Source organism: Diceros bicornis, chromosome 31 (assembly GCF_020826845.1).
Source record: "Diceros bicornis minor isolate mBicDic1 chromosome 31, mDicBic1.mat.cur, whole genome shotgun sequence".
Lineage (NCBI taxonomy): Eukaryota > Metazoa > Chordata > Mammalia > Perissodactyla > Rhinocerotidae > Diceros > Diceros bicornis.
In genome coordinates this window covers 21,419,996-21,444,468 of record NC_080770.1, presented here as the reverse complement: position 1 = coordinate 21,444,468, position 24,473 = coordinate 21,419,996, and the positions used below count along the sequence as shown (strand labels likewise).

Below are 24,473 nucleotides of genomic sequence, written 5' to 3'. Positions count from 1 at the left end.
TTACCAATGCATGCATTCAATGTGAAAATTTGTTTTCATTATTTCCCTGACTGTATCCTTGACATCCTTATTTCTCAGACTGTAGATCAGAGGATTCAACATGGGAATCACCACTGTGTAAAACACAGAGGCCACTTTGACTGTGTGCCTGGAGTTTTTGGAGTTGGGCACACAGTAGAGGAAGAGGATGGTGCCATGGAAGATGGAGATGGTGGTCAGGTGGGAGGCACAGGTGGAGAAGGCTTTGCGGTGCCCACTGGCTGAACGCATCTTGAGGATGGTGACAATGATAAATACATAAGACATGAGAATGATGAATAGTGTGCTAACCACATTAAAGGTGGAAAAAATGAAAAGCAGCAACTGGTTGACATAAGTATCAGAGCAAGAAAGAGACAGCAAGGAGGAGAATTCACAGAAGAAATGATTAATTGTGTTGAAACCCTGAAATGATAATTTGATAGCAGAGCATGTAAGTATCAAGGAACAAACTACCCCCCATGCATATGATCCAAACGCTAGCATGGCACAGAGTTTCTGGGACATGGCAACTGTGTAGAGCAGAGGGTTACAAATGGCGACAAAGCGGTCGTAGGCCATCACAGCTAATAAAAAAGATTCAGTTACTGCAAAGGTACAAAAGAAAAAGAACTGTACTACACATCCTATGAATGAAATGGTTCTGTCTTCCGCAACTAGGTTCACCAGGGTCTTGGGAGTAATGCTGGAGGAATAGCAGAAATCCACACATGAGAGGTGGCTGAGGAAAAAGTACATAGGGGTGTGCAGTTTGGGGTCAATTTTGATTATTACAATCATCCCAATATTCCCTATAACAGTGACAATGTAGATGGTCAGAAAAATCAAGAAGAGAGGGATTTCCAGTTCTGGGAAATCTGAGAAGCCCAAGAGAGTGAACGTGGCCCCAGTTTTATTTCTCTCTGACGGTGACATGGTTTCTATTTGCCAGAATCTGAACTAGTCCTGAAAGCAAAAATATTAAGGAGAGTGAGGATGTAAGAAGCTTGGTTAACCTCCCCTTACCAAGACTGAAAAATGAAGCAAAATAGCTCTTTCAGAATTTCTCTATGTATGTAAGATATGCTAAATGTCAAAAATTTTAAAACATGATAGCTGTTTAAAATTTTTCAAGTAAAAAAATACAATTATTTAAATTTTTTTTAGTTCTCAATTGTAATTTTTAATATTTACAAATAAGAATATGAAATCAAGGGATTTATGGTTATTTTAAATCAAATCCTCCCATAACACTTTCAGCTCTCCTTGAATTCTATAAATTCATAAAATATAAGCCTAGCATAATACGAGTGATTACATCAGCCCTATAATCAGTAGCAAAAATGAGATATTTCTTAACACATTAATTTTTGCATCATATGTTCACACTGTGACATTAAGAATGAACACCCCTAACACTTTACATTTGTGCCTTTGTTGTTAATTCCATACAACATTTAATCTTTGTTTTTCACTCTGACCCAGTAAATCTGTTATCAAAATTAATCTTAATTAATTTTTTTCAGAGAGTATGATCCTAAGCTCAGGGAGTTCTTAATGTCAATCCTTCCTCATTGCTTGAGGAATAGTGAAATTGGAACAGATGATAAAGATAATCTAGTCCACTTCTTCATTCTGGAAGTGACAAAACAGAAGCTGGAGAATCTTGGCTTTCCCAATGACATGCAAATAAGAATGAATCTACACATCTGTGACTAGATCCCAGATCCCCAGACTCCCAGCCCTAGATCCATTTTATCAGACCAGACTGTGAACCATGTTTAGTCTAGATACTAACATATTTCCTTCATTAAATCGTCATACTTTTATTTATTTATTTATTTATTTATTTATTTATTTATTTATTTATTTATTTATTTTTTGAAGAAGATCAGCCCTGTGCTAACATCTGCCAATCTGCCCCTTTTTTTTGCTGAGGAAGACTGGCCCTGAGCTAACATCCGTGCCCATATTTATATGGGACGCCGCCACAGCATGGCTTGCCAAGCCTGGGATCAGAACCGGCGAACCCTGGGCTGTCGCAGCGGAGCGTGCGCACTTAACCGCTTGCACCACTGGGCTGGCCCCAAATCATCATACTTTTAATTGGCCAACTAGAGACTCTAAAACAATGGGAAATAGTCCAATGACAGCGTGCATGCCACAGAGTTATACTACAAAACGGCCTCAAGATGAAATGAGAATAGGATTTAGGGGAATTTTCTCTCCCAGGAATAACTAACTAGTAAAGACTCTGACTTAGAAACTTCCCTTTCTTAGGTCTCTCTCTCTCTTTTTCTGTTTCTGCTCTCCCTTCAAGACATATAGGACAAATATTCATTCTGTCCTCTGTGAGGGAGAAGGATTGTAAATTGGAGGTAATATTGCCCTATAAAGACACTTCATGAAAAAATAATAATACAAAAAAATTGTATTTCTCTAAATGGTTGCCAACTCCTCTAAGATCCTACGATTCCTGAAAACTCTTTCACTATAATTTCTGGTAAGATTATCTCTGGTCCTACAACCCAAGAAATTGATTTCAAATGGCTCATCAATAAAAATCAGATCATATGCAAAACTGAGACACTCAAGGGCCCTATCTGTTCATATACTCATATATTTGAGTATTAAAGACAACCTCAAAAGACAGTTAATCTCAAAGCCAGATGTTTGAATTATCAAACTTTTTTTCAATGCAATATTTAATTTAGCTAAGACATTTAAGAATTCATTTTAAACTAACGCTATATTTATTATAATGGTGGTTGTGTCCTAAATGCTATATAGAAAATATAACAGCTGAAATCTTCTTTCCTATAATTCTTTTCCCCATTTTGTTGTAATTTTTGCTCTCAGGGGACACATGTGTTTGCTGCTTTATAGTCTTAATTAAAGTCAGTCCCTTTTATTTTTTTTCACTAGAGAGTCTATTCAATTTCTGATTGTTTCACTCTATTTTGTTTGTCTATTCTACCTTGACGCCCCTTCCAAAAATTTATAGAATCATGAAAAGGCACATTCCCTCAAATTCTGAGAGCTCTTCTCTCTCACCCACCCAATACCTGTTGTTCACGGTCTGTTAGTGAGGAGCTCAGCTGAGCCAGGCTCTCTAATAGAAAGTTCTGTAGAACAAGTGCTCATCCTCTTCCTTGCACGTTCAGATATATAACTTTTCCAGTGGCTAAATATATTTCGAGCACTGTCTAGATCCAAAGGGTAAGTTCCCCTTATCATGTTGTTTTCTACACACTCCTCACTGAGATTAACATCAATCTGTCTCTAGAATCTTAAAACAAACCTGCTGATGGCAAAGGGAGGACCTCTCCTGGTTGGGAGTGACACGTGTTCTAGAGCTACAGTCACCACCTTTGGGACATGAACCCTCGAGACCACCTATTGCCCCATTCTCTTGAGATCTTTAAATTAACAATTAAAATTAATCACCTTTCTCTGATGTAGTTCTTGTATACTAGAAAATCTGGAGCAGCATAAAGGGGTGTTTCATATGAAAATTTATAAAGTCACTTTCCCAGCCCCCTGATCACTCCCATACCTTCCTACAATTACCAGAATTACATAATTATGAAAGTCATGATTATCAAGTATTAATTGAGAGACTACTACATGCCAGGCATAGCCCTCTTCCTCCATATCATCCACTCTCACCACATTGGAGAAGAGTGAAGATCCATCTTTTAGGTCATCATGATCCATCGGGACTTAAAGCTGAAATATTTACAAAGTTAAATATTAAGTTGGGAAAATTATCTAGTCCCTTTTAAATCTCTGAGCTATTCCATTACTTTCTCTCCAGCTAATCTTACCTCCTTGCTTTTGTTTCTTGCTTTTTCTTTCTCAAAAAATGTTGCACACTCCTTCCTTCGGGTCTTTTCTACCAGTTTTTTTCTCTACCCTGGAATGGTCTCCCTTAAGCTTTTGCTCAAGTGCACCTTTTCAATGAAACCATCCATGAACACACTATTATATTGCAGGGGCTACTCCACTACCCAATTTAGTGTTTAAAGGACTTGACGTCGTTCAAATATAGTTTTAATCCTTATTTATTGTGTTTATTATGTATCGCTTATTTCTCCCTGCTAGACTAAAAGTTCCAGAAAAGCAGAGAATATATTCACCGATATATTCTAAACTCCTAGATCAGTGACTAGCATAAAGTGTACCAAGAGTCCTTATTGAATGATAAATATGAGCTTCCAAGGAACTGGGAATAGGGCCAAACTTACCAGAACTATGAGGAATTTAAGTTCAAAGAGGAGATAGTGCACAAAGAAGAGTAAGATATTTTAGAAGTAATTACTGAAGCTAGGCAGTCAAAATAAAATGAAACAACAAAAACAAATGGCCATTCTGCTGAATTTTCTATCTCTAGTCAGAAATCAGGGAAAGAAGGTTGAGTACATAATAAGGATACATAATTACTCTTTCATTCATTCAATAAATATTTATTACATGTTTACCCTGAGCTATGTGTTATCTTAGGAACTGGGGAAACAGGGAAAGAATATTCCTTTGTCAATAAATTTATATTTAATGCAGAATACAAAAAAACAAATAAATATGTAATCACTTTCCAGTAATTATAAATGCAGAAAATATACAATTGAAGGTATAATTTTAAATAGGGAGGTCAGAGAAGACCATAATGAGGTGGTATTCAAGCGTGGACCATTATGAAGTGAGAAAGCAAATTATGCAAATAACTGGGGGAAGACTGTTGAGTTTGAGATAAAGGGAACAGCAAACACAACTGATTTTCAAATAGACTGTCAGCTTTTTTATGCATCTCAATGATTCTGCAGTTTGTCGTGATGTTCTGTGCTTTCTAAACCTCTTTTTCAAAAATATAATTGGATATTTCAGGATGATACTACTTATGGCACGAAGAAAATGAAGGAAGCCTATCTGGGTATATCTATGGGTGGTCCTTTAAAGCTGTGTTTACGCCACTCTGTTGGTATTTTTTAGAACAATAACAAAATATGGGATGACATTTGTTGAGTATTTTTACAGTGTATTTTATTAATAAATAATCATTAAATAATTTCAGGTCTGCAGAAATAATCTGGGATTATAAAACTAAAAGTGGTTTATCAAGGTAATTTTAAAACTTTAAGTCTTTTGAAGATATTCAAGGAAACGAAAAGTACTTCAGCCAATTCTACAAGCCTCAAAACAAAGAACTACTACTACTTGCTACACTGATTTTTTTTTTCTGTCCCAAATGTACTCTTAGCCAAAAGTGCTGTGTGCAGCCTGGAAAGTGAGACTATGTGTGGTGTTCTTTGTCCTGAAGGATTAAGACATTTTAGGGACAGTGAGTCCCTGACTTCCAATCCTATAAATTTGAGTCATTTAAAATATAATTACATTTATAGGGTATTATATTTCTCTATCAATCCACTTGCTAACAGAACTAAGTCATTAATAGGAGTTTATAAAAAATGTAACCATCGATGAAATAAACATTTTAATAAACCCTCAGGCCAAAATTCCACCTAACCAAAATATTAGCATATTCTTTTTTTTTTTTTGTGAGAAAGATCAGCCCTGAGCTAACATCCATGCCAATCCTCTTCCTTTTTTTTTTTCCCCTTTTTCTCCCCAAAGCCGCAGTAGATAGTTGTACATCATATTTGCACATCCTTCTCTGTATGTGGGATGCCACCTCAGCATGGCTGGACAAGTGGTGGGCCGGTGCACACCCAGCCGCCAGTAGCGGAGCGTGCACACTTAACTGCTAAGCCACAAGGCATTGCCCAAACATATTCTTATCTAATTAATACCAACCCCTGTTTAAATTTCCCCAATTGCCTGAAAGATATATTTTTACTGTTAGTTTGAGTCAAGAATCAAACAAATTTTGTTGTTATAACTAATTTTTTTTATTCTGTAACAGTTCCATGTATTATGTAACATTATGTTCTGTGTAGTATGTAACACACCCGTGTGTGTGTGTGTGTGTGTGTGTGTATGTGTGTTCAGGTAATTGTTTGGAAAAATTAGAACATTTGTAGAACACTGCATGTTCTGTATTCGGCTTATTGCTTTATTTGTCGTAATGACTTGTTCCTGCACCAATTCTTTTAAACTGATACATCAAGAAGCTTTATTAGTTCAGGTTTACTCCTTTAGTTTCTTTTAGGCAAGAATTCTTCATAGGTGGTCCTGACTACTGCCAGTCACATCAAATTGTGGCGTACATGTTAACTAGTTGTCCAGCTTTTAGTGCAGCTTAGCCTGATCTGTGGATTCAGGGGTATCATATTGGTTACTTCCGTTTAACATTTCCCACCAACTTTTCACTTCATGACTTGAATAGCTACTGAAATCATCGCCTTGATCTACTTTATTAGGAGTTTTAAAATTGTGATTTTCTAATTCCATCCTTTTTTTCTGTTTTTATTTCTTCTGTATTTTCCTTCAGAAACTATTAGGTAACCCTGAAATACAATTCTTAAAGGAAATATAGAATAAATATTTATCTCTTTTGGTTACCAATTTGCAGAGTAATGACTTGATACCCCAGCAACCATTAATAGTAACCAATGATTTATTATTTTTCTTTTTTAGTATCTAGATTTAAATTTTTAGATGTAAATATATTTGCTGCTTTTAAATGAATGGCAGTCAATATTCATTTTTATGTTAATCGTAAGCCAGTGGGAGCCATTTCAATTGCCTCCTATGTCTCTGCAATGATCCAGCCAGCTGTTCACAGCATTCTTGCCTTCTGGGAATTAAGCTGCTCAAGGCCCACTGCATTTTCCACCTCAGACTTCAAAACAGCTGTTTCTCCAAAAGCTCTGGTCTGCTAGAGAGCACAGATTTCCTTTCAGAGAGAATTTTAGGACTAGGGATGTTCATTGCTACTGGGTTATGATTATGAGTGGTACTATTTTTAAGAGAAAAAAATTGTTTCAAAATCAGTTTCTATTTCAAGTGAAGATGAAAAGTTTTTTACTTACCTTCTCTTACTTTAGAGCTGTAACACTTCTTTTATGCTTACCACTTTATTCCAATGACATTTCCAGAATTATTTATTTACTTTATACTAAAAGAAACATTGCATAACGAGGATGCACCCTCAAAATGCTGTGTTTCAAGTCCTTCACAGAAAATGTTTTACACTGTGTGACCATGCGTCCAACATTACAGATTCATTTGTTTTTATTTGTTTTCAAATTTCAGAGATTTTTTTTGTACTTTTTGACATAAATATATGTCTTTTAAACTATGTAAAATATTTCATTTCCCCTAAATCAGAGCTTTGTTACACTGTTCATTCCTAAAAGTTGTCCTGCATCTCTCCCTGTCCTTGTTAGTTTTGGTTCTACCTTTCCCTCTTCTCTCAAACAACTTATCACACTGTAAACAATTTATCACACTATAAACAATTTATCACACTATAAACAATTTATCATACTATAAACAATTTATGCACCTTTATTCACTTAAGAAAATTTTCTGGAGGGCACTCCATAGAAACACATAGAAACCACCCTCTTTCCATTTTCACTAATGTATACTTCTTTATTGTGACCCATAGTTTAATCAACCACCTTCATATTGGATTTTATCCAGTCTGTTCTTATTATAAATATTGTTTGGAATATGTTATTTATACATATTTTTGCTACTCTATCTTTGCGGTAGATTCCTAGAACTGTGAATGCTTTGCAAGAGGATAAATGCATATGTAACTTTGCTAGTACTTCACATCACATGTAACATGTTACCTTCCTGCCATCAATGCATCAAAATATTTGTTTCCCTGAAAATCCACTTACAGGACATGCCATTAAACTTTTGGATTTCTGCCACTCTGAAAGGTGAGAAGTGATAACTTAGGGCAGTTTTCATTTGTATTTCTATTATTATGTGTTAGATTGAACTACTCTTCATATGTCTAAGGACTATTTGTATTCTTTTATATAGACTATTTAATTATATCTTGTGTCTCTGTTTATATTTTCTCCTCTACTGTATGTATCATAACTGCTGACTTTTTCTCAGCTTTTCATTTGCCATTTTAATTTCTTATCTGTTGTTTCGCCTGGAAGCATTGTATATTCATATAATCTAAGTTTTAAACTTGTTTTCAATTACATCTCTTCCTTATTTCATACACCAAAAGAGAACTCTCATCTATTTATTCCAATGACACTGTTTTAATAATAAGGATTTTAAATTTATTTTACATTTTTTGTATGTGTGTGAGGAAGATTGGCTCTGAGCTAACATCTGTGCCCATCTTCCTCTATTTTGTATATGGGACACCGCCACACATGGCTTGATGAGTGGTGCATTGTCCACACCTGGGATTTGAACCTGTGAACCCCAGGCTGCCGAAGTCGAGCAAGCGAACTTAATCACTATGCCACCGGGCCAGCCCCTAAATTTATTTTAAATTCTATAGGGTTAGCCTTCCTACTATAATTTGCTTTAATTTTCAGGGTATTTTTTACCAGGTATTTGTGCTTGTTTTGGCATTCATATAAACATTAGAATAGAAATGTTGTAATATGATTCCTCAATATTCCCAGATAAAATGTATATTACAATCATCCAAGTCCTAAAACATGTGAACTAGACTAGATAATATTTGTAGAGATTTCCAGTCCTGATAATATTGGGAATGCAGTCTTTTGAGTAATAATATCCAAAGATAATCTAGGAATATTGCAACGGCTCCAGAGATTATCCTTTCTGAAGGACAAAACTAATTCTTGTGACTTCAGACTAATAGCCTCAGAGGAACTATAGTGAAAGAGCACTGGATTTAGAGTCAACAGAGTTGAGTGACTCTCTTAAATTAGTGATTTCAGTCAATTCAAGGCTAGTTTCTTGAACCTCTGTGTTATCATCTACACAGTAGACGTAACTGTCATTGCCCAATGTACTTCTCAGCATAAGCTGACTGTTAGAAAGCAGAAGACTGTGTTTTCATAGAATTCACAGAACCCAAGGAATGGAGGTGTCAGAAAAGTATCATCCCCACTTTTATCACACAGTATGTCCATCCATATCTCCCAACAAAGACGCAATGCTTCAGAGACACACAACACAAATAACTTCAAGGGATTTCAGTTTACCAATTCACAATATATCAACATCACAGTCACCAACAAAAACCTCATGAAAATATACGCTATAGGTTTTAGAAAGCTCTGTTCCTATTACTCTTGGGATTAAACACATCTTTTGAGTTTGGTTCAGAGAAATGGGCCTTTTTTGTCCATTAATTTCTGGAAGGCATCCTTCACATCTTTATTCCTCAGGCTGTAGATCAGAGGATTCAACATGGGGATCACCACTGTGTAAAATACAGAGGCCACTTTGACAGTTTGTGGGGAGTTTTTGGAGTTGGGCACACCATAGAGGGAAAGGATGGTCTCGTGGAAGACGGTGATGGCGGTCAGGTGGGAGGCACAGGTGGAGAAGGCTTTGCGACGCCCGCTGGCAGAATGGATGCTTAGCACAGTCACAAAAATAAATACGTAAGAAGCAAGGATGATGAGCAGTGTACTCACCTCATTGAAGGTGGCAAAACCAAAGAGCAGCAGGTGGGGGATGTGTATGTCAGAGCTCGAGACAGCAATGAGAGCAGTGTATTCACAGAAAAAGTGGTTGATTATGTTATGCCCAGAAAAGTCTAGCTGGAGAGCATAGCAAAGGAGTACCAAGGGGCCAAACATACCCCAGAGATACGACCCAGCCACCAGCAGGGCACAGAGCCTCTGTGACATGGCCACTGTATAAAGCAGAGGATTACAGATGGCCACAAAGCGGTCATAGGCCATCACCGCCAGCAAGAAGGACTCGGTCACCACAGCAGTGCAGAACAGGAAGTACTGCAGCATGCAGCTAGAGTAGAAGATGCTTTTATCAACCACGACCAAGTTCTCAAGCAGCTTGGGAGTAATGATGGAGGAGTAACAAAAATCAACAAAAGAAAGGTGACTAAGGAAAAAGTACATGGGAGTTCACACTCCCATTAACTTTGGGTTAATCTTGATGATTATTATCATCCCAAGATTTCCTGCCACAGTGATAACGTACATGATCAGAAACAGGAGGAAGAGAGGAATCTGAAGCTCTGGGTAATCTGCGCAACCCAAGAGGATAAAGGTCGTCTCCAGGCTCAGATTTCCTGCAACCATCACCACAATGTCTTTAAAGGGAGGGGGTGGGGGAGGAGAGTTGTTTCTGCAAAAGAGAAGATTTATGAAGGTGAGTGACAAACATGCCATGACTTTCTATGGTAGACAAAAGAAAATGAGAAGAGTTATTGGTGTTAGTTTTGTCCATGTAGAATGAGCCTCATGGAGATAACTGCTATGGATACAGCAAACCAAGCTGAGTCTCTGAAACATCTTTGCATTTCCATTGCAATTTGTGTTTCCATAAGAAATACTTATCATATTGTAGTGTGCACATCCACACATTAGCTAGTAGCATAACATGCACATAACTGATAGGAAATGTTTGCACATAAATGCTTAAACTAGTGAAGGAGTCTGTGAAAAGTGTGAAATGTTTGCCTCAAAGAAGAACATATATTTCTACCGTATTTTGCCTGCACACACAAATAAACTAAAATCTTCGAGAGAATATGCTTTTATTCTAAGAATAAAGTAAAATAAACAGAAATCTAGGGGCTGGCCCCACGGCTTGGCGGTTAAGTGCGCGCATGCTCCGCTGCTGGCGGCCCGGGTTCGGATCCTGGGCGTGCACCGACGCACCACTTCTCCGGCCATGCTGAGGCTGTGTCCCACATACAGCAACTAGAAGGATGTGCAACTATGACATACAACTATCTACTGGGCTTTGGGAGAAAAATAAATAAATAAAATTATTTTAAAAAAAAGAGAAATCTAGGAAAAGAATACATCAATCCAATTATAGCACCCTTTGTTGAGTAAAGGCTACATCTCTCGTTGAACAGCTGATCTGCTGAGGGTTGAGGAGGACAATGGCTCCTTTTGACCTCTGAGGGTAGAGTGCGCTTTATTAGGGTTTATAGTCTAAGGGTTAACTTCTGTTACAGTGTAGACAGTGTATAGATATCTCTTAAGGGTCTCAAGATTTATCGGGTCAGAATTCTCACAGAACTAGCTAATTCTCAGTCTTATGAAAGTTTATATACCAATTTAAGATGCATATAAAGAGATATGGATAATTATTCATTCCAAGGAGGAAAGGTTATTCTATTCTTCATGAAGTGATTGTCAATGGACTTGAAGCCAAATATTTCCATGAGCATTAACTTCTTTGTTTAATATTATTGGACTCAGAATTGGATAGCATATACAGTGACTTAACATAAAAAGATAAAAGACCTCACTTACCATTTCAGGAAAATAATATCTTACCCATTTCATAGAACACTTGAATAAACTTACCTGCTACAGAGAAACAGGCCAGCATCCTCCTGCTTCTCTGTGAGCTGAGCATAGCTGGGGTCCCTAGGCTCTTACATCCAACTCTGTAGCCCTGGGGACTCAAACTCTGGAGATTCACCAGCAATTTATCCTCACAAGCATCAAAACAAGTCATTAAGGCAAATGCCAGGTCCCTTGTACCATGTTTAATGACTAGAATTTCCTTGAAATTACACAAAAACATTACATCTTGAAATTGACTACTAGGCCTTGTTTGCACATAATTAAAATGCCCTCTGGAATTAACAAAACTAAAATAAAACTAAAGTAAGGCAGTATTTCCCAAATCCTGCCTTATCTACAACAAAATTCAGTGGGCCTCTTTCGATCTTGTGAGCAGCGTATACCAATTTCAGGCAAGTTACTCCAACCTGTTTGTGAAGTTCCTCAAAAGGTTGTCCATTTGGGGGAATTATAAAACAAGAGAAAATGCTAACAAGTCCAGTCTGCCATGCCAGCTGCTGTGCTATTTGGGTCATATGACCCAGCATACACGATTTTCCTTAAAATGTATTTGCAGATGAGAGTGGTACAGAACTTTGGACAAGCCCCTACAGTGAATTACAGATCAGACTTTCAGGATTTTAGAACAAAGCAATAGCTTCCTCTGCAGATAACTATTCACCTTTTGAGAAACAGCTTCTGACTTTTAATGGGCCCTAATAAAGACTGAATGATTGACAATAGGCTACTAAGTTACTGTGCAACCTACACTTCCCGTCATGAGCTGGCTGTTGTCTATCTCACCAATCCATAACATTAGACATGCACAGCAGTCAACGGCACTCCTGTTCCTGAGCAAGTGGTCCAGATGCCCATGGTCCACACTCTTGTTGCATTGCTTTCACTTTCACAGCCTGAACTTGTAGCCTCATAAGGTTTCCCTATGACAACCTGAATATGGAAGAAAGCATTGGGGCCTTATTTTCAGATGATTCTGCATGATTTGCCGACACCACACTAAAGTGGACATTTGCAGCACTACAGTCCTGCCTTGGAGTGTTCCTGAAAGACAGTGGCAAAAGAAAATTCATCTACTATTCAGAAATTCAAAAAGTGTGCTTGGAACATTGGAATGGCCTTTTTAAAACTCAGCTACAGGAAAAGCTCTGTTGGCAATAATTTAGAGGGATGGAATAATCACCCCCAGAATATGTTACATACTCTAATCTGAAACCAGTATACATTGATCTTTATCCAATAATTTATGGGACCTAGAATTTGTGGATCCAGGCTGGAAACAGGAGTGGATCTTCCACCTATCATCCTAAATGATCCACCAGTTAAACTTCTGCTTCCCATAAGTGAAACTATGGGCTCTAGTAGTTTAAAGGAGTGATGCTTCCACTAGAGAACACAGTGATGCGTCCATTAAGCTAGAATTGTGACTTCTTTGACCAAAAAATATGGTGGGAGTGATGTTAAGTAGATTCTGGAGTAGAGGCACCAAGATGCCTTACAGCTTCTCCTTCCAGTCTCTTCAAACACTGATCTGAGATCACCACATAAGGAAGCCAGTGTAACCCACCAGCAGATGAGAAACTCTGTGAGAGAATACTGAGGTACCCCAGCCAATAGCATCACCAAGTTACCCAACAAAATAGTGACATCATATTGGGCATCATTTTAGCCCCAGCAGAGCTCCCAAATGATTGTAGCCACGTGATAAGCCCACGAGAGACTGGCAGGAGAACCATGCAGTCAGTCCACAGAATGGTGAGAAGTAACAAATTGTTTTCAGCCACTGAAGTTCTGGGGTGTTTTTTCCTCAGTTAAAGGCAAATGAAATATGCTCCAAGCTATACTTTCAACTTTAAAGAACTGAGAGGCTGAGTTGAAAAAAAAATGAGCATTTACCTATTTTTTTTTTTTAGACCATCTCAACGGAGATTGGATTAAAGACCCTTTCATAACTTTCTGCCATATCATTCTCTTCTCCCTCCTCAGTGATAACCTTCATCTTTCATTTGGTGATTTTCATTCTTATAATGTTATTTATTATATGTGAATATGCGTAACCAATATATAATGTTCATTGCACTCGAACTATATAAGTAATATTGAACAATATTTTTGTGATTTATAACTAACTGGTAAATTTTTAAATACAATCATTTTAACTTGTCCAATTGTATGGCTATAACCATTCTTTTCATGTCTATTTAGATGATTTCCATTTCTGTCATTACAAGCAATATGCAACTGAACATTTTTGTGCAGCTCTTTTCGGGCATATGTGCTTGAGTTTCTCCAGAGCAGTGATTTGTCACAATATTTCATGTCATGATATACACAGAAAATACTACTTGGAGCATTCACAGAATAGACTGAAGATGATTTGTTTTATACATTTTTCCAACTTCATCGCTATTTTATTGACTGTCTTTTAATAATTAATTAGTCATAGATATTTCTGTATTGTGAGCATTGATCTTTAGTCAGTAAAATATGTTGCAAAATTTTTCTCTCATTCTGAGGCTTCTCTTTTCAATGTTTCCATGTGTTTCAATAAAATATGCTTTAAATTTAATGTAGTAACATCAGTTTTGCTTTCTGAATGTTTGTCTACTCTGAAATCATAAAGAAATTATACTTTATTGTCTTGAGAGGTGAACTTTTATAAGAATTCTTAACAGAAACATTAATATAGTAAATAAGTGCACATTTCTTACAGAAAGATTTCCAAAGATATTTTACAGTGTATTTATATATTTCAAATACTTTTTCTTGGGAATTGTGAATAATAATTGTGTATAATTCCTGAAACCTAAGCATTTTTGAAGTGCTGTACTCCAAGAGTAAAGGTAGTGATAGACTATTTCAATTTTTCCAATAAGCAAGAATTATCATTTTCCAGCGCCGAAAAGCAATTTAGCCAGAAATATGTGGAATGATCTAGAAGTATTCTGACACTTAATTCAAGCTATAAAACATTTCTCCCATCATGGTGAACCGGGATCATTCCAATCTGGGGTTACTATTTGTCAATTATATCCAGAACCCTACGAGTTTGAGTTTCTGAGTCTAGATAATCCAAATGAACCAAAATTGCCTGAAATATTAACTATAATACTGAATAAACTCCTTAACTTTTCTGAAAGCTGAATTAAGCTCTGAAAGAGAAAGACTCTAAATTGAACATAAGTTTTCAAAAATTAATCTCAAGCCTAAATATGAGAGATACTGTTGATGACGGAGCACCATTTTTGTGGTTCTGACAACTGTAAAACAGTCAAGTGGTTATATAATATCCAACTAAAACCAATATACTTAGAATAAGACAGGGAAATATTTTCCACAGTACAATAGTCAGCAGTAGAAGTATTGATATAAATAAGCATGGTCATCTTTGAGTATATTATTCCTGTTCTTTTGGCTTTTTGAATCTCAAATGTGATCTATATTTATTAAGGATTCGTCACCCAACGTCTTACCTAGGTAAACAGAACATAATATTAAATATTATCAATTTAGTCTGAACTTTTTATTTCATTTTTTTGTGAGGAAAATTAGCCCTGAGCTAACATCTGATACCAATCTTCCTCTTTCTGCTGAGGAAGATTGGCCCTGGGCTAACATCTGTGCCCATTTTCCTCTACTTTATATGGGACACTGCCACAGCATGGCTTGACAAGTGAGCAGTGCGTTGGCATATGCCCGGGATCGAACCTGTGAATCCTGGGCCCCGGAAGTGGAGCATGCACACTTAACCGCTATGCCACCAGGCAGGCCCCTGACCTTTTTATTTCTTTCCTTCTTTTATTCATCCAGTAAGTATTTATCAAAGCCCTAATGTGTTTCTAGGCACTTTTCTAGGCATTAGAGATACAAGATACAAAAATAATGCAAGAACTTCTGCCCTCTTGGAGTTCATATTCTATTGGGAGAAACAAACAACAGACAAATAAATGAGTGCATATATTTAAAATATCATCTGTTGCTATGAAAAGACATAAATCAGGTTAAGGGGGTAAGAGTTATTATCTCATTATATTAGGTTTTCAGGCAAAGACTCTCTGGGAAGGTGATATTTGAACAGTCACATAAATAATTCATAGGAATATATTAAGATTGGATTGAATGCTAAAATATTTTTGAGCCTATTAGGTTACTCACAGGATCTTTCACACTTTTTTACCTCAAGCTGTAAGTCAGTGAGTTCAGCATGGGGATTAGCACAGTATAAAACACAGACGCTACCTGAACAATTACCCATGAGCTTTTGGAGTTGGGCGCACTGTAGAGAGAAAGGATGCTGGTGAGGTGGAAGGCACAGGTGGCAAGGACTCTCATGCCCACAAGTGTAATTATCTTTAGGACAGTGATGAAAATGAAAGCCAGGAAACGACGACTATGGGTTTTCTTAATTCATCAAAATTGGCTAGAGTAAAAAAAAACACTATCTGGATGAAGTGAACAGGATCCAAAAGGGAAACAAAATATTCATACAAAATATATTAACTGTTGAACTCATCATAGGCAATACAATGAGAGAATTAGCATCAGGCTACAGACTATGTCCAGGTGTGGCATCCAGCCAGAAGATGGAGCAGAGCTTCTAGATGGAGACATGGCAACCATATTAAACAAAGGAAGTGGTTATAGACCAGCACTTGTAAGAATTAGATTTTTTTTTTAAAAATTGCCCGTACTTTAAGAGAAAAGAGGGAGCAGCAGAAAGCATCATCTTTTGTACACTAGATAGGACCCTAACAGGTTTCCAAATTCTACCATTTTTCTTCTCACGGTTTGTTCTCAACATCAGCCAGAGTTTTTCTTTTAAAATTTAAATTAGATTCTATCAGTCTTCTAAAACCCTGCAATGCTTCTCCATTTCACTCCAAGTAAAAACCAAAGTCCTTAAAATGTGCTATGAAGCCCTGGTTGATCGTTGTTTCCTGCCTCTCTGACTTCCTGTCCCCCTGCTCTCCACCTGGCTCACTCTTGCAGAAACTTTATCTGCAAAGTTTAAACAATTCAAAGAAATGGGGAGTATACTAGGACCACGAGGACTATGAAAACTTTATTTCTGTAATTTAAATGGTACATATTTTTAAAAAAAATATGCTTGTTATAAAGTTTGGCCAATTATTAAAATTTCATAACTAAAATTATTTTTATTTTAATCACAATTAAGATTATTTTCATTAGTATATGAATTATTACCAATAGAAGAAAAGAGAAATAAGGACTTCATTTATAAGCTCTCTAATGACTCTATACACAATTAGCCATGAGTCAACACCAGCTGAATTTTATCCAAAATACGTTTGTTTAGATTCTTGCTACTCAGAGTCCGGTCCGATGGCCAGTAACACCTGCATCACTTGGAAGTCTGTTAGAATGTAGAGTCTTGGCCCCCGCTGCATCCGAACCTGCATTTTATAGCACCCGTAGATGATACGCATGAATAACAAAGTTTGAAAGTTTCTGGTTTTGATTACCTTTGATTTGATGGAAATTCTTGTGATTTGGCAAGATATTCCACTAAGTTAAAAATAAAGAAATGAACATACTCAAATATTTTTTCTGCCTTTTTCTATGTTGTTGTTGATCGTCTTCTTTCCTCTTTGATTCGGAAATCCAAATCCCCAGAGAAATTTACCCTTTCTCCATGTACAAGCCAATGTACCACAAAGTATGTAATAAAAACAATTCACTCTGGGGGCCGGCCCGGTGGCGCAAGCGGTTAAGTGCGGGCGCTCCGCTGCGGCGGCCCGGGGTTCGCTGGTTCGGATCCCGGGCGCGACGCGCACCAACGCACTGCTTGGCAAGCCATGCTGTGGCGGCGTCCCATATAAAGTGGAGGAAGATGGGCACCGATGTTAGCCCAGCGCCGTCTTCCTCAGCAAAAAAAAGAGGAGGATTGGCGGATGTTAGCTCAGGGCTGATCTCCTCACAAAAAAAAAAAAAAAAAAAAAAAATTCACTCTGAAGGATAATGATTGATAATGCTTACTTCATTATAAGTCTGTTGAAAGAAGGAGTGTATATATATTTTCATCCCTTAATAGCACAATACTACACACACACACAGAAAGAGAGAGAGACATACAAGCCTCCCTAGGGGAATTAAACTGGAAAGTTTTTATTTAATTTCCCAGAGTGAACGAATCTTGAGCAGCATTATCTGGAAAGTGTGCCATATAGTATGTTAGCAATTGGTCAGGATATTACGGTAAAGCTATGTGGAGCCTCTGTTTTATAATTAAGGACAATTAGAAGTCAAATATCTGTTTATTTTATGTTTTATAATTGCCTGCTTACACATAGAAGACAAGGCTTTGTAGTGTACCTTTATAGTGCAGGATGAAGTTAGAAAGCTTTATTTGAGACCAACACACTTGCTTTGAAGATGCAATTATTACTTAATGACTAAAGTGATGTGGAGCAATGGTATCAGGTATCTCCACGGCATATTCTGGGGAACCTTGTGTGATACAAATCGTTGTCAGAAAGAGATAAACAAAGATAAAATTTTGACTTGTTTTTCTAATTCAATCAGTCACTGGGTTAATATTAACAAATGAATAATCAATATAGAGGATGTTTCAATCAAAATAGTTGCAACCATGCCATGTTCGTCTGGCAGATAAAGCTATGCCATGCAGGTGAAATGTGTAATTAACTATAGATTAACCTTTAAAAAAAAACAAGGATTATACAAACTATTTTTGAAATGTATTATGAAACCCACTGTGTTAGTAAATAGAATTTACAAAATTAAGTTTGACACCTCAGATGGTGAGATATGTGAGATCAATGACTATGAATTTTTCATTTTTGGTCCCCTTGGTAATCCTTCTAGAAATTCACATAAAAATAACATCTTCACTTGACATTTGTAGTCATCATGTTTAACATCACTTCCTATACTATCATACAAGTACAAGAGACCCTTGGGGAAAAAGGAGCAAAGAATTTGGCCAGATCTTAGAGATAGTGTCTGCAGGCTCTCGAAGCCAGTTCTTCCACATTCACGCTCCTAGTCAGCCACAGCTGTTCAGAATTCCTCCATAACCCTGACATTCTCATTGCTTAAATGGAATTGAAGAATGTTTTAAAAAATGATGTACCATGCCAATACATGACTCAATAGATTTGCATTTTAAGGTCTGATATTTACTGTGAAATAAACTCCCTAGGGCTGCTGCAGTCAATTACCACAAACTTGGTGGCTTAAAACAATGGAAATTTATCCCCTCACAGTTCTTAAGACCAGAAGCCTGAAATCAAGGTGCTGGCAGGTCCACATTCCTTCCGAAGATGCTAGAGGAGAATCCTTTCTTGCATCCTCCAGATTCTGGTGGCTCCTGGAGCCCCCTTGGGGTAGCAGCAAACTCCAATCTCTGCCCCCACCTTCCCAGAGCCTTCCTCCGTGTGTCTCCATGTGGCCTTTTCTGTCTCTTACAAGGACACAATCAATGGATTTAGGGCCCACCCTAATCCAGTATGATCTCGTCTTGATCCTTACCTTTATTACATCTGCAAAGACCCTATTTCCAAATAACATTACATTCTGAGCTTCTTGGTGGACATGGATATTTTGGGGACACTTCAACCCACAAGACTTATGTTACATCACGTCCGGTTCACAGCTATTTTACTAAACATTCAAGTGAATAGAAATCAAATGATTAAATAACTAGTTATTACAGTAGATTTAAAAATCTGGTAAATTAACTAGATAATTTGAATCATGATCTCTACTAGAAATACTGAATAATCCTCAACATAATACATCAAATTTCTCTTGGAAATACAAATCTTGAACAAAATTGTACTGAGTGATTCATTAATTTTCTGGCACTCTCCTTCACATCTTTATTCCTGAGGCTATAGATCAGAGGATTCAGCATGGGAATCGCCACTGTATAAAATACAGAACCTACTTTGACTATGAGCCATGAGTTTGTGGAGTTGGGTACACAATAAAGGAACAGGACAGTGCCATGGAAAATGGTGATGGCAGTCAGGTGGGAGGCACAAGTGGAGAAGGCTTTTTGGCGTCCACCAGCAGAAGGCATTTTTATGACAGTGACAAAAATGAAAATATAAGTAGTGAGGATGACTACCAGGCTGCTCACCTCATTGAACATGGCGATGACAAAACAGAGCACTTGGCTGATGTAGGGGTCAGAGCAGGAGACAGAGACGATGATCGAGTGCTCACAGAGAAAATTATTTATGATGTTAGACCCACAGAAGGATAATGCAAGGAGAAAATATGTGAGTGTCAGGGAAGAGACTATACCCCATGTGTAGGGCCCAGCCACTAATGAGGCACAGAGCTTTGGGGACATGACTACTGTGTAGAGCAGAGGGTTACAAACTGCCACAAATCGGTCATAGGCCATCACTGCCAACATGAATGTTTCTGCCACTGCAAATATACAACCCAAGAAGAATTGCATTATGCATCCTATGAAAGTGATGGTTCTGTCTTCCGCAACCAAGTTCTCCAACAGTTTGGGTGTAACTGTAGTGGAATAACAGAAATCAACAAAGGACGAGTGACTGAGAAAAAAATACATGAGGGTGTGGAGTTTAGGACTGATCCTGATGGTCATGATCATGCCCAGGTTCCCCAGTACAGTGACTGTGTAGACGGTCAGGAACACCAGGAACAGGGGCCCCTGGAGGTCTGGATATTCTGAGAAGCCCCAGAGGGTGAGTGTGGCTCCAGCACTCTGATTTCCTTCAGCTAACAACATGATGGTTGTTGGAGAAAATCTGAAATAATGGTAATAAAAACTACCATATGATAGTATATTTGTATAACACAGTGTTGCAGACATTGCACTAAAACATCAAAATATATTAATTTAGATCTTCAAATACCACTATAATTGTAAAACAAGTAGCCACATATTTTACATAAGGAAACTGAGGCATATATGAATTAAGGAACTTTTTAGAGGTCATACAGCTTGTTAGTGATGAGTCGGGTTTTGAAGTTGACCCTGAGTGCCAGAGTTTGAATTAAGTTTAGGGTTAGACAGAAAAGTATTCTACATTGTTGTAGAAAAACATGTGTCTTTCACACTTTCATCATTCTAAAGATCTACTTTTTTAATAACACTAATATAACAATGAATAAAATATTAGCGCTAAAATTTATGAAGGAAGGCTCAGGAGAAGTAAAGCATTAGAGGAGATAATAATTCTATAGTTATGATGTTTAATTGAAGATCATAGGAAAGGCAGCATTTATGAGTCACCACAAGAATTTTTGAGTTTTGAAAAAATATACGGATGTTTAAGGAACCCTGTATATCTTCAAGCTCTCCATTGATTTTATCCTCACGCTACATTAATCGTTTTAGTGTCCTAAAAACAATGTAGCAACCTGGTAAAATGATGAAGTTGCATTTATGACATGTTGCTCCCTCACTCCTGTGTTTTCTTTCCTCCTAAAGTGTTTTCTCACTTAGGGTCATGATGCTCTGAACATACTCATCCAGATTTCTCGATCATTATATTCTAACTTTCTATTATTACTTTTCAATCTGATAACTTTACTAGGCATATTATAACATTAAATAGTCATAGAATATCTGAATTAGAGAGTAACCTAAAATGTGTTTTGCTCAAGCCTTCTGTATTCTCTAGAAAAAGCTAGACAATATGGTAATAAACATCAATGGTTACATACTCACCCTCAAAATTTCCAGTGATGGAAACATTGGTTCTGATTAAAGCTACATGTGATTATCTTGTTTTGAGTCATGCAACCTTTGTTATATTTGTATATGTTATTGTGAGAAAGCAAAAGCATCTTGTGTTCTCAAGTGGTTCACAACCACAGAAGTATCTTTAATCATTTAACAATGATTCAAAAAAATAAATTTATCATAATAACATGCCAATAACAAGCACATGTCTGAAATGTTCAGGTTAAGAAAGACTATTAGCATGACTCTCATAGACAAAGACATCATTTTTAGTTTTTTCTGACAAGGTCAAGGTAGAAAGGAACTATTATCTCATTCATAGCTAAATGCCTTTTTAACACTCAAAAAAATGTATTTCCTACATACAGAAGAGAATGGGCAGGAAAGTGACAAAGAGCTAATGACAGACCAGCATAATAAAAGAAGCATGGGCTTGGAAATATATAGTTAAATTCAATTTCAGGCTTTGTCGTTTACTGTGTTATCTTTGGTGAATTTCTTGAATTTTCTGAGCCTCAGCTTCTTTATCAGTAACAATGACATAATGCCTATTTCACAGGTGTGGAAGTATTAAATCAGGAAATGATGTTCATGTACTTATCACAGAGTCTGACGGTTGTGGCATCCAGGAGATGTAAGTTCCTCTATGCTCACCACTTTTAATTCTAGTGCTGTGACTAATTGGTATTATTTTTAAATCCTTATGTTATTTTTAAAAATGTGAGAAACAGATCAAGAGCCAAAGTGTGCAGTAATCAACATGTGAGTACAATTTGGGGCATCAAAGGGCATCTCAGCTCTTTCTTGGATCTCCTCTTGGTCCTTTTCCTCTTAATTCACCACTTACCGTCCTTCAATAAACTGTCTGTTGTTCCCTGGCTTTCTCATTATTACCTGACTCTCTTGTCCTCCCTTTCTAATTTCAGGTTGGTGCCTGTGGGAGACTTAGCAAGCTGCAATCATTACTCAGGTGGATTATGGTAGCCGAGGCACAGCCAACTTCCCCTAGTGCTGCTGGCTTGCGCTGTGAGAACATCAGCTTCTCCTTCCCTTGATTACTGTGGTTATTGTGACGATCTTTGGCTCTGAAAACTTTCATTTCTCCCTATTAGCTCATTCTAAACGTCTCTGCTCTGCTTTAAGTTTTACTTAAAGCCTTACGCTAGCTGTTCCCTAGTGTTCAACCTTCTTCAGTCATGCCGATATTCTCAGCTTATAATGAAAAACACTTGCTCATTTATTCCTTGGCTTATTTGATCTTTCTCTTCTTTTACCTGAAACATCCTCTTTTTCTAGTGTATTCATGAGCACTTGCGATATCTAAAGCTTTAAATGAAAATCACTATCACAAAGAAGCTTTCCGTTTTCACTCTAGCAATATTTTCCACATTCCTGGCATACCTACAGATATTACTATTAGGAAATCAAAATTTCCATGATATATTGTCTTCATGATTTCTTTATACATATTATTCTTATCTCCTTTCTACAAGATTTTGAGACGTTGAGGACATTCTCATATTTTATAGTATATTTTTTAAAATTTTTCAAAGTGACAGTATCATGCTAGGCACATGGTGAATATCCTCAAAGCAAAAGTCAGGATGACACCACAGGGAGGGGGGAAGAGATCAAAGCTCAGCAACACGAGCCTTTGGGAAGATGAACTCAGGAGATATCATGGCATTTAGACTAAGTGTTCCCTGCCTCAAAGGTTACAGGACTTCAGTGTCCCCATATAAGTGAAAGATAATACAAGTCAGATCACCCAACCTGAAGCCAACTCACCTGAAAATCCTGTTCCTATTGTTAATAGTCTCCAAGGAAGTTCCCACTCAGAATTAAAACATTATTAAAATGTTAAGTTTGTAAATATAGCAGGGGTCCACAATAAATTTTAATTAAAGTGAAGGGAATATATTTCTTAACGTCCAGAAAAACTCAGAGAGAGACAGGAATGGAGAGAGAGACAGAGATTTGGAAGCTGAATCTGACTCCTAAGAACAAACTGTAGGGCTTGTGTAAGCCTCCATGATCTCAGGGATTTAGGCCTTAGAGAATTTTTAGTGAACTACTTCTTTTTATATCGCAAACTCAGAAATTAGATTAAGTGCTCTCTTATGAGGTGTTTTTCGCAAACTCAGAAATTAGATTAAGTGCTCTCTTATGAGGTGTTTTACAAGAATGTAATTTCTTCTAAATTGCTGGAGACAATGCTTCATCAAGCCTACCTCAGGAATTTCTTTTAAAGTACTAATTATAGAAAATATACAAATTAACTTAGAAAACATGGTGACTACAACAAACAAGAAAGATAAACAGCTAAAATGAAAACTTTCAGAGATAACTTTTGTTAATATTTGCTGTATGATTTTTCTATTTCTATGCATTATGTGTGTGTCTTGAAATGTATAAACAACATAACTTGGATTCTGTCTTTTTCATTTAACGTAAAATAATCACTATTGTCCTTAGAAACATTGATTCACTTCATTGAAACTAATTTGCATTTTCTTACAAATATGAGCAACCTACTCTTCTAAGCTCATATTAATACAACTGAATAATATAATCTCTTTGTGTCCATACCTTCTCAAAAATGATAGATGTATTTTGGAAGCACCTTTAACTCTCTAAAACCACTGAGTGTCAACCAATCCACTGGTTCCACTACACCCAAATATCACCGGATTAGATCCACTTACACTTTCCCTGGGCCCCTGACAACCTGACTAACCCTTGCCAGACCCTACCAGGAACCCCTAACACAACAGAGGCGACTTATCACAAGGCATAGTATTATTTATTGTAGATGACACAGCCTTGCTCCAGAATCCCAGGGGTCTGCATTGTTATTTTCCCACTGGGATTGGCATGAGTTCCACACTGCTTCTGCTCCCCATCACTGACCTCTGCACCTTGAACCAGCTCTGGAACCAATTTCTGCCCCAGAGTCACTCAAAGATAGCAATCTTCTGTGTCGCCTGGTATATGAGTTTTCCATGCTCCATAACAAATTACCACCTACTCAGTGGCTTAAACTAATTAGCTTTTTTATATCACCATTTCTACAGGGCAGCAGTCCAGGCACCACTTAGCTGGATATTCTGGACTCGCCAGTGTTATCAGGCTGCAATTCAGGTATCAGTCAGAGTTATGGTTTCATAAGAGGTTCAACTGGGGAAAAATCCCCTTCCAAGCTCCTCAAGTTGTTGGAAGAATTCATCTCTTTGCAGATATAGGACTAAGGTACCCGTGCTCTTGCTGACCATTGATCAGCAGCTACTCTCAGATCCTAGGAGCCACCGGCAGTTCCT

The 24,473-nt window shown here is 37.3% G+C and overlaps 2 protein-coding genes and 1 pseudogene across 2 annotated transcripts; all 3 read right to left on the bottom strand.

Moving 5' to 3' along the window:
* On the bottom strand, nucleotides 1-954 carry LOC131395439 (olfactory receptor 5D18-like). The gene has a single exon (XM_058527314.1). It carries the CDS (start codon nucleotides 952-954, stop codon nucleotides 1-3), a length of 954 nt encoding a protein of 317 aa, XP_058383297.1.
* Nucleotides 955-9,254: 8,300 nt separating this feature from the next.
* Nucleotides 9,255-10,202, bottom strand: LOC131395438 (olfactory receptor 5D14-like; annotated as a pseudogene).
* Nucleotides 10,203-19,224: 9,022 nt separating this feature from the next.
* LOC131395437 (olfactory receptor 5D13-like) lies at nucleotides 19,225-20,196 on the bottom strand. The gene has a single exon (XM_058527313.1). It carries the CDS (start codon nucleotides 20,194-20,196, stop codon nucleotides 19,225-19,227), a length of 972 nt encoding a protein of 323 aa, XP_058383296.1.
* Between the last annotated feature and the right edge of the window lie 4,277 nt (nucleotides 20,197-24,473).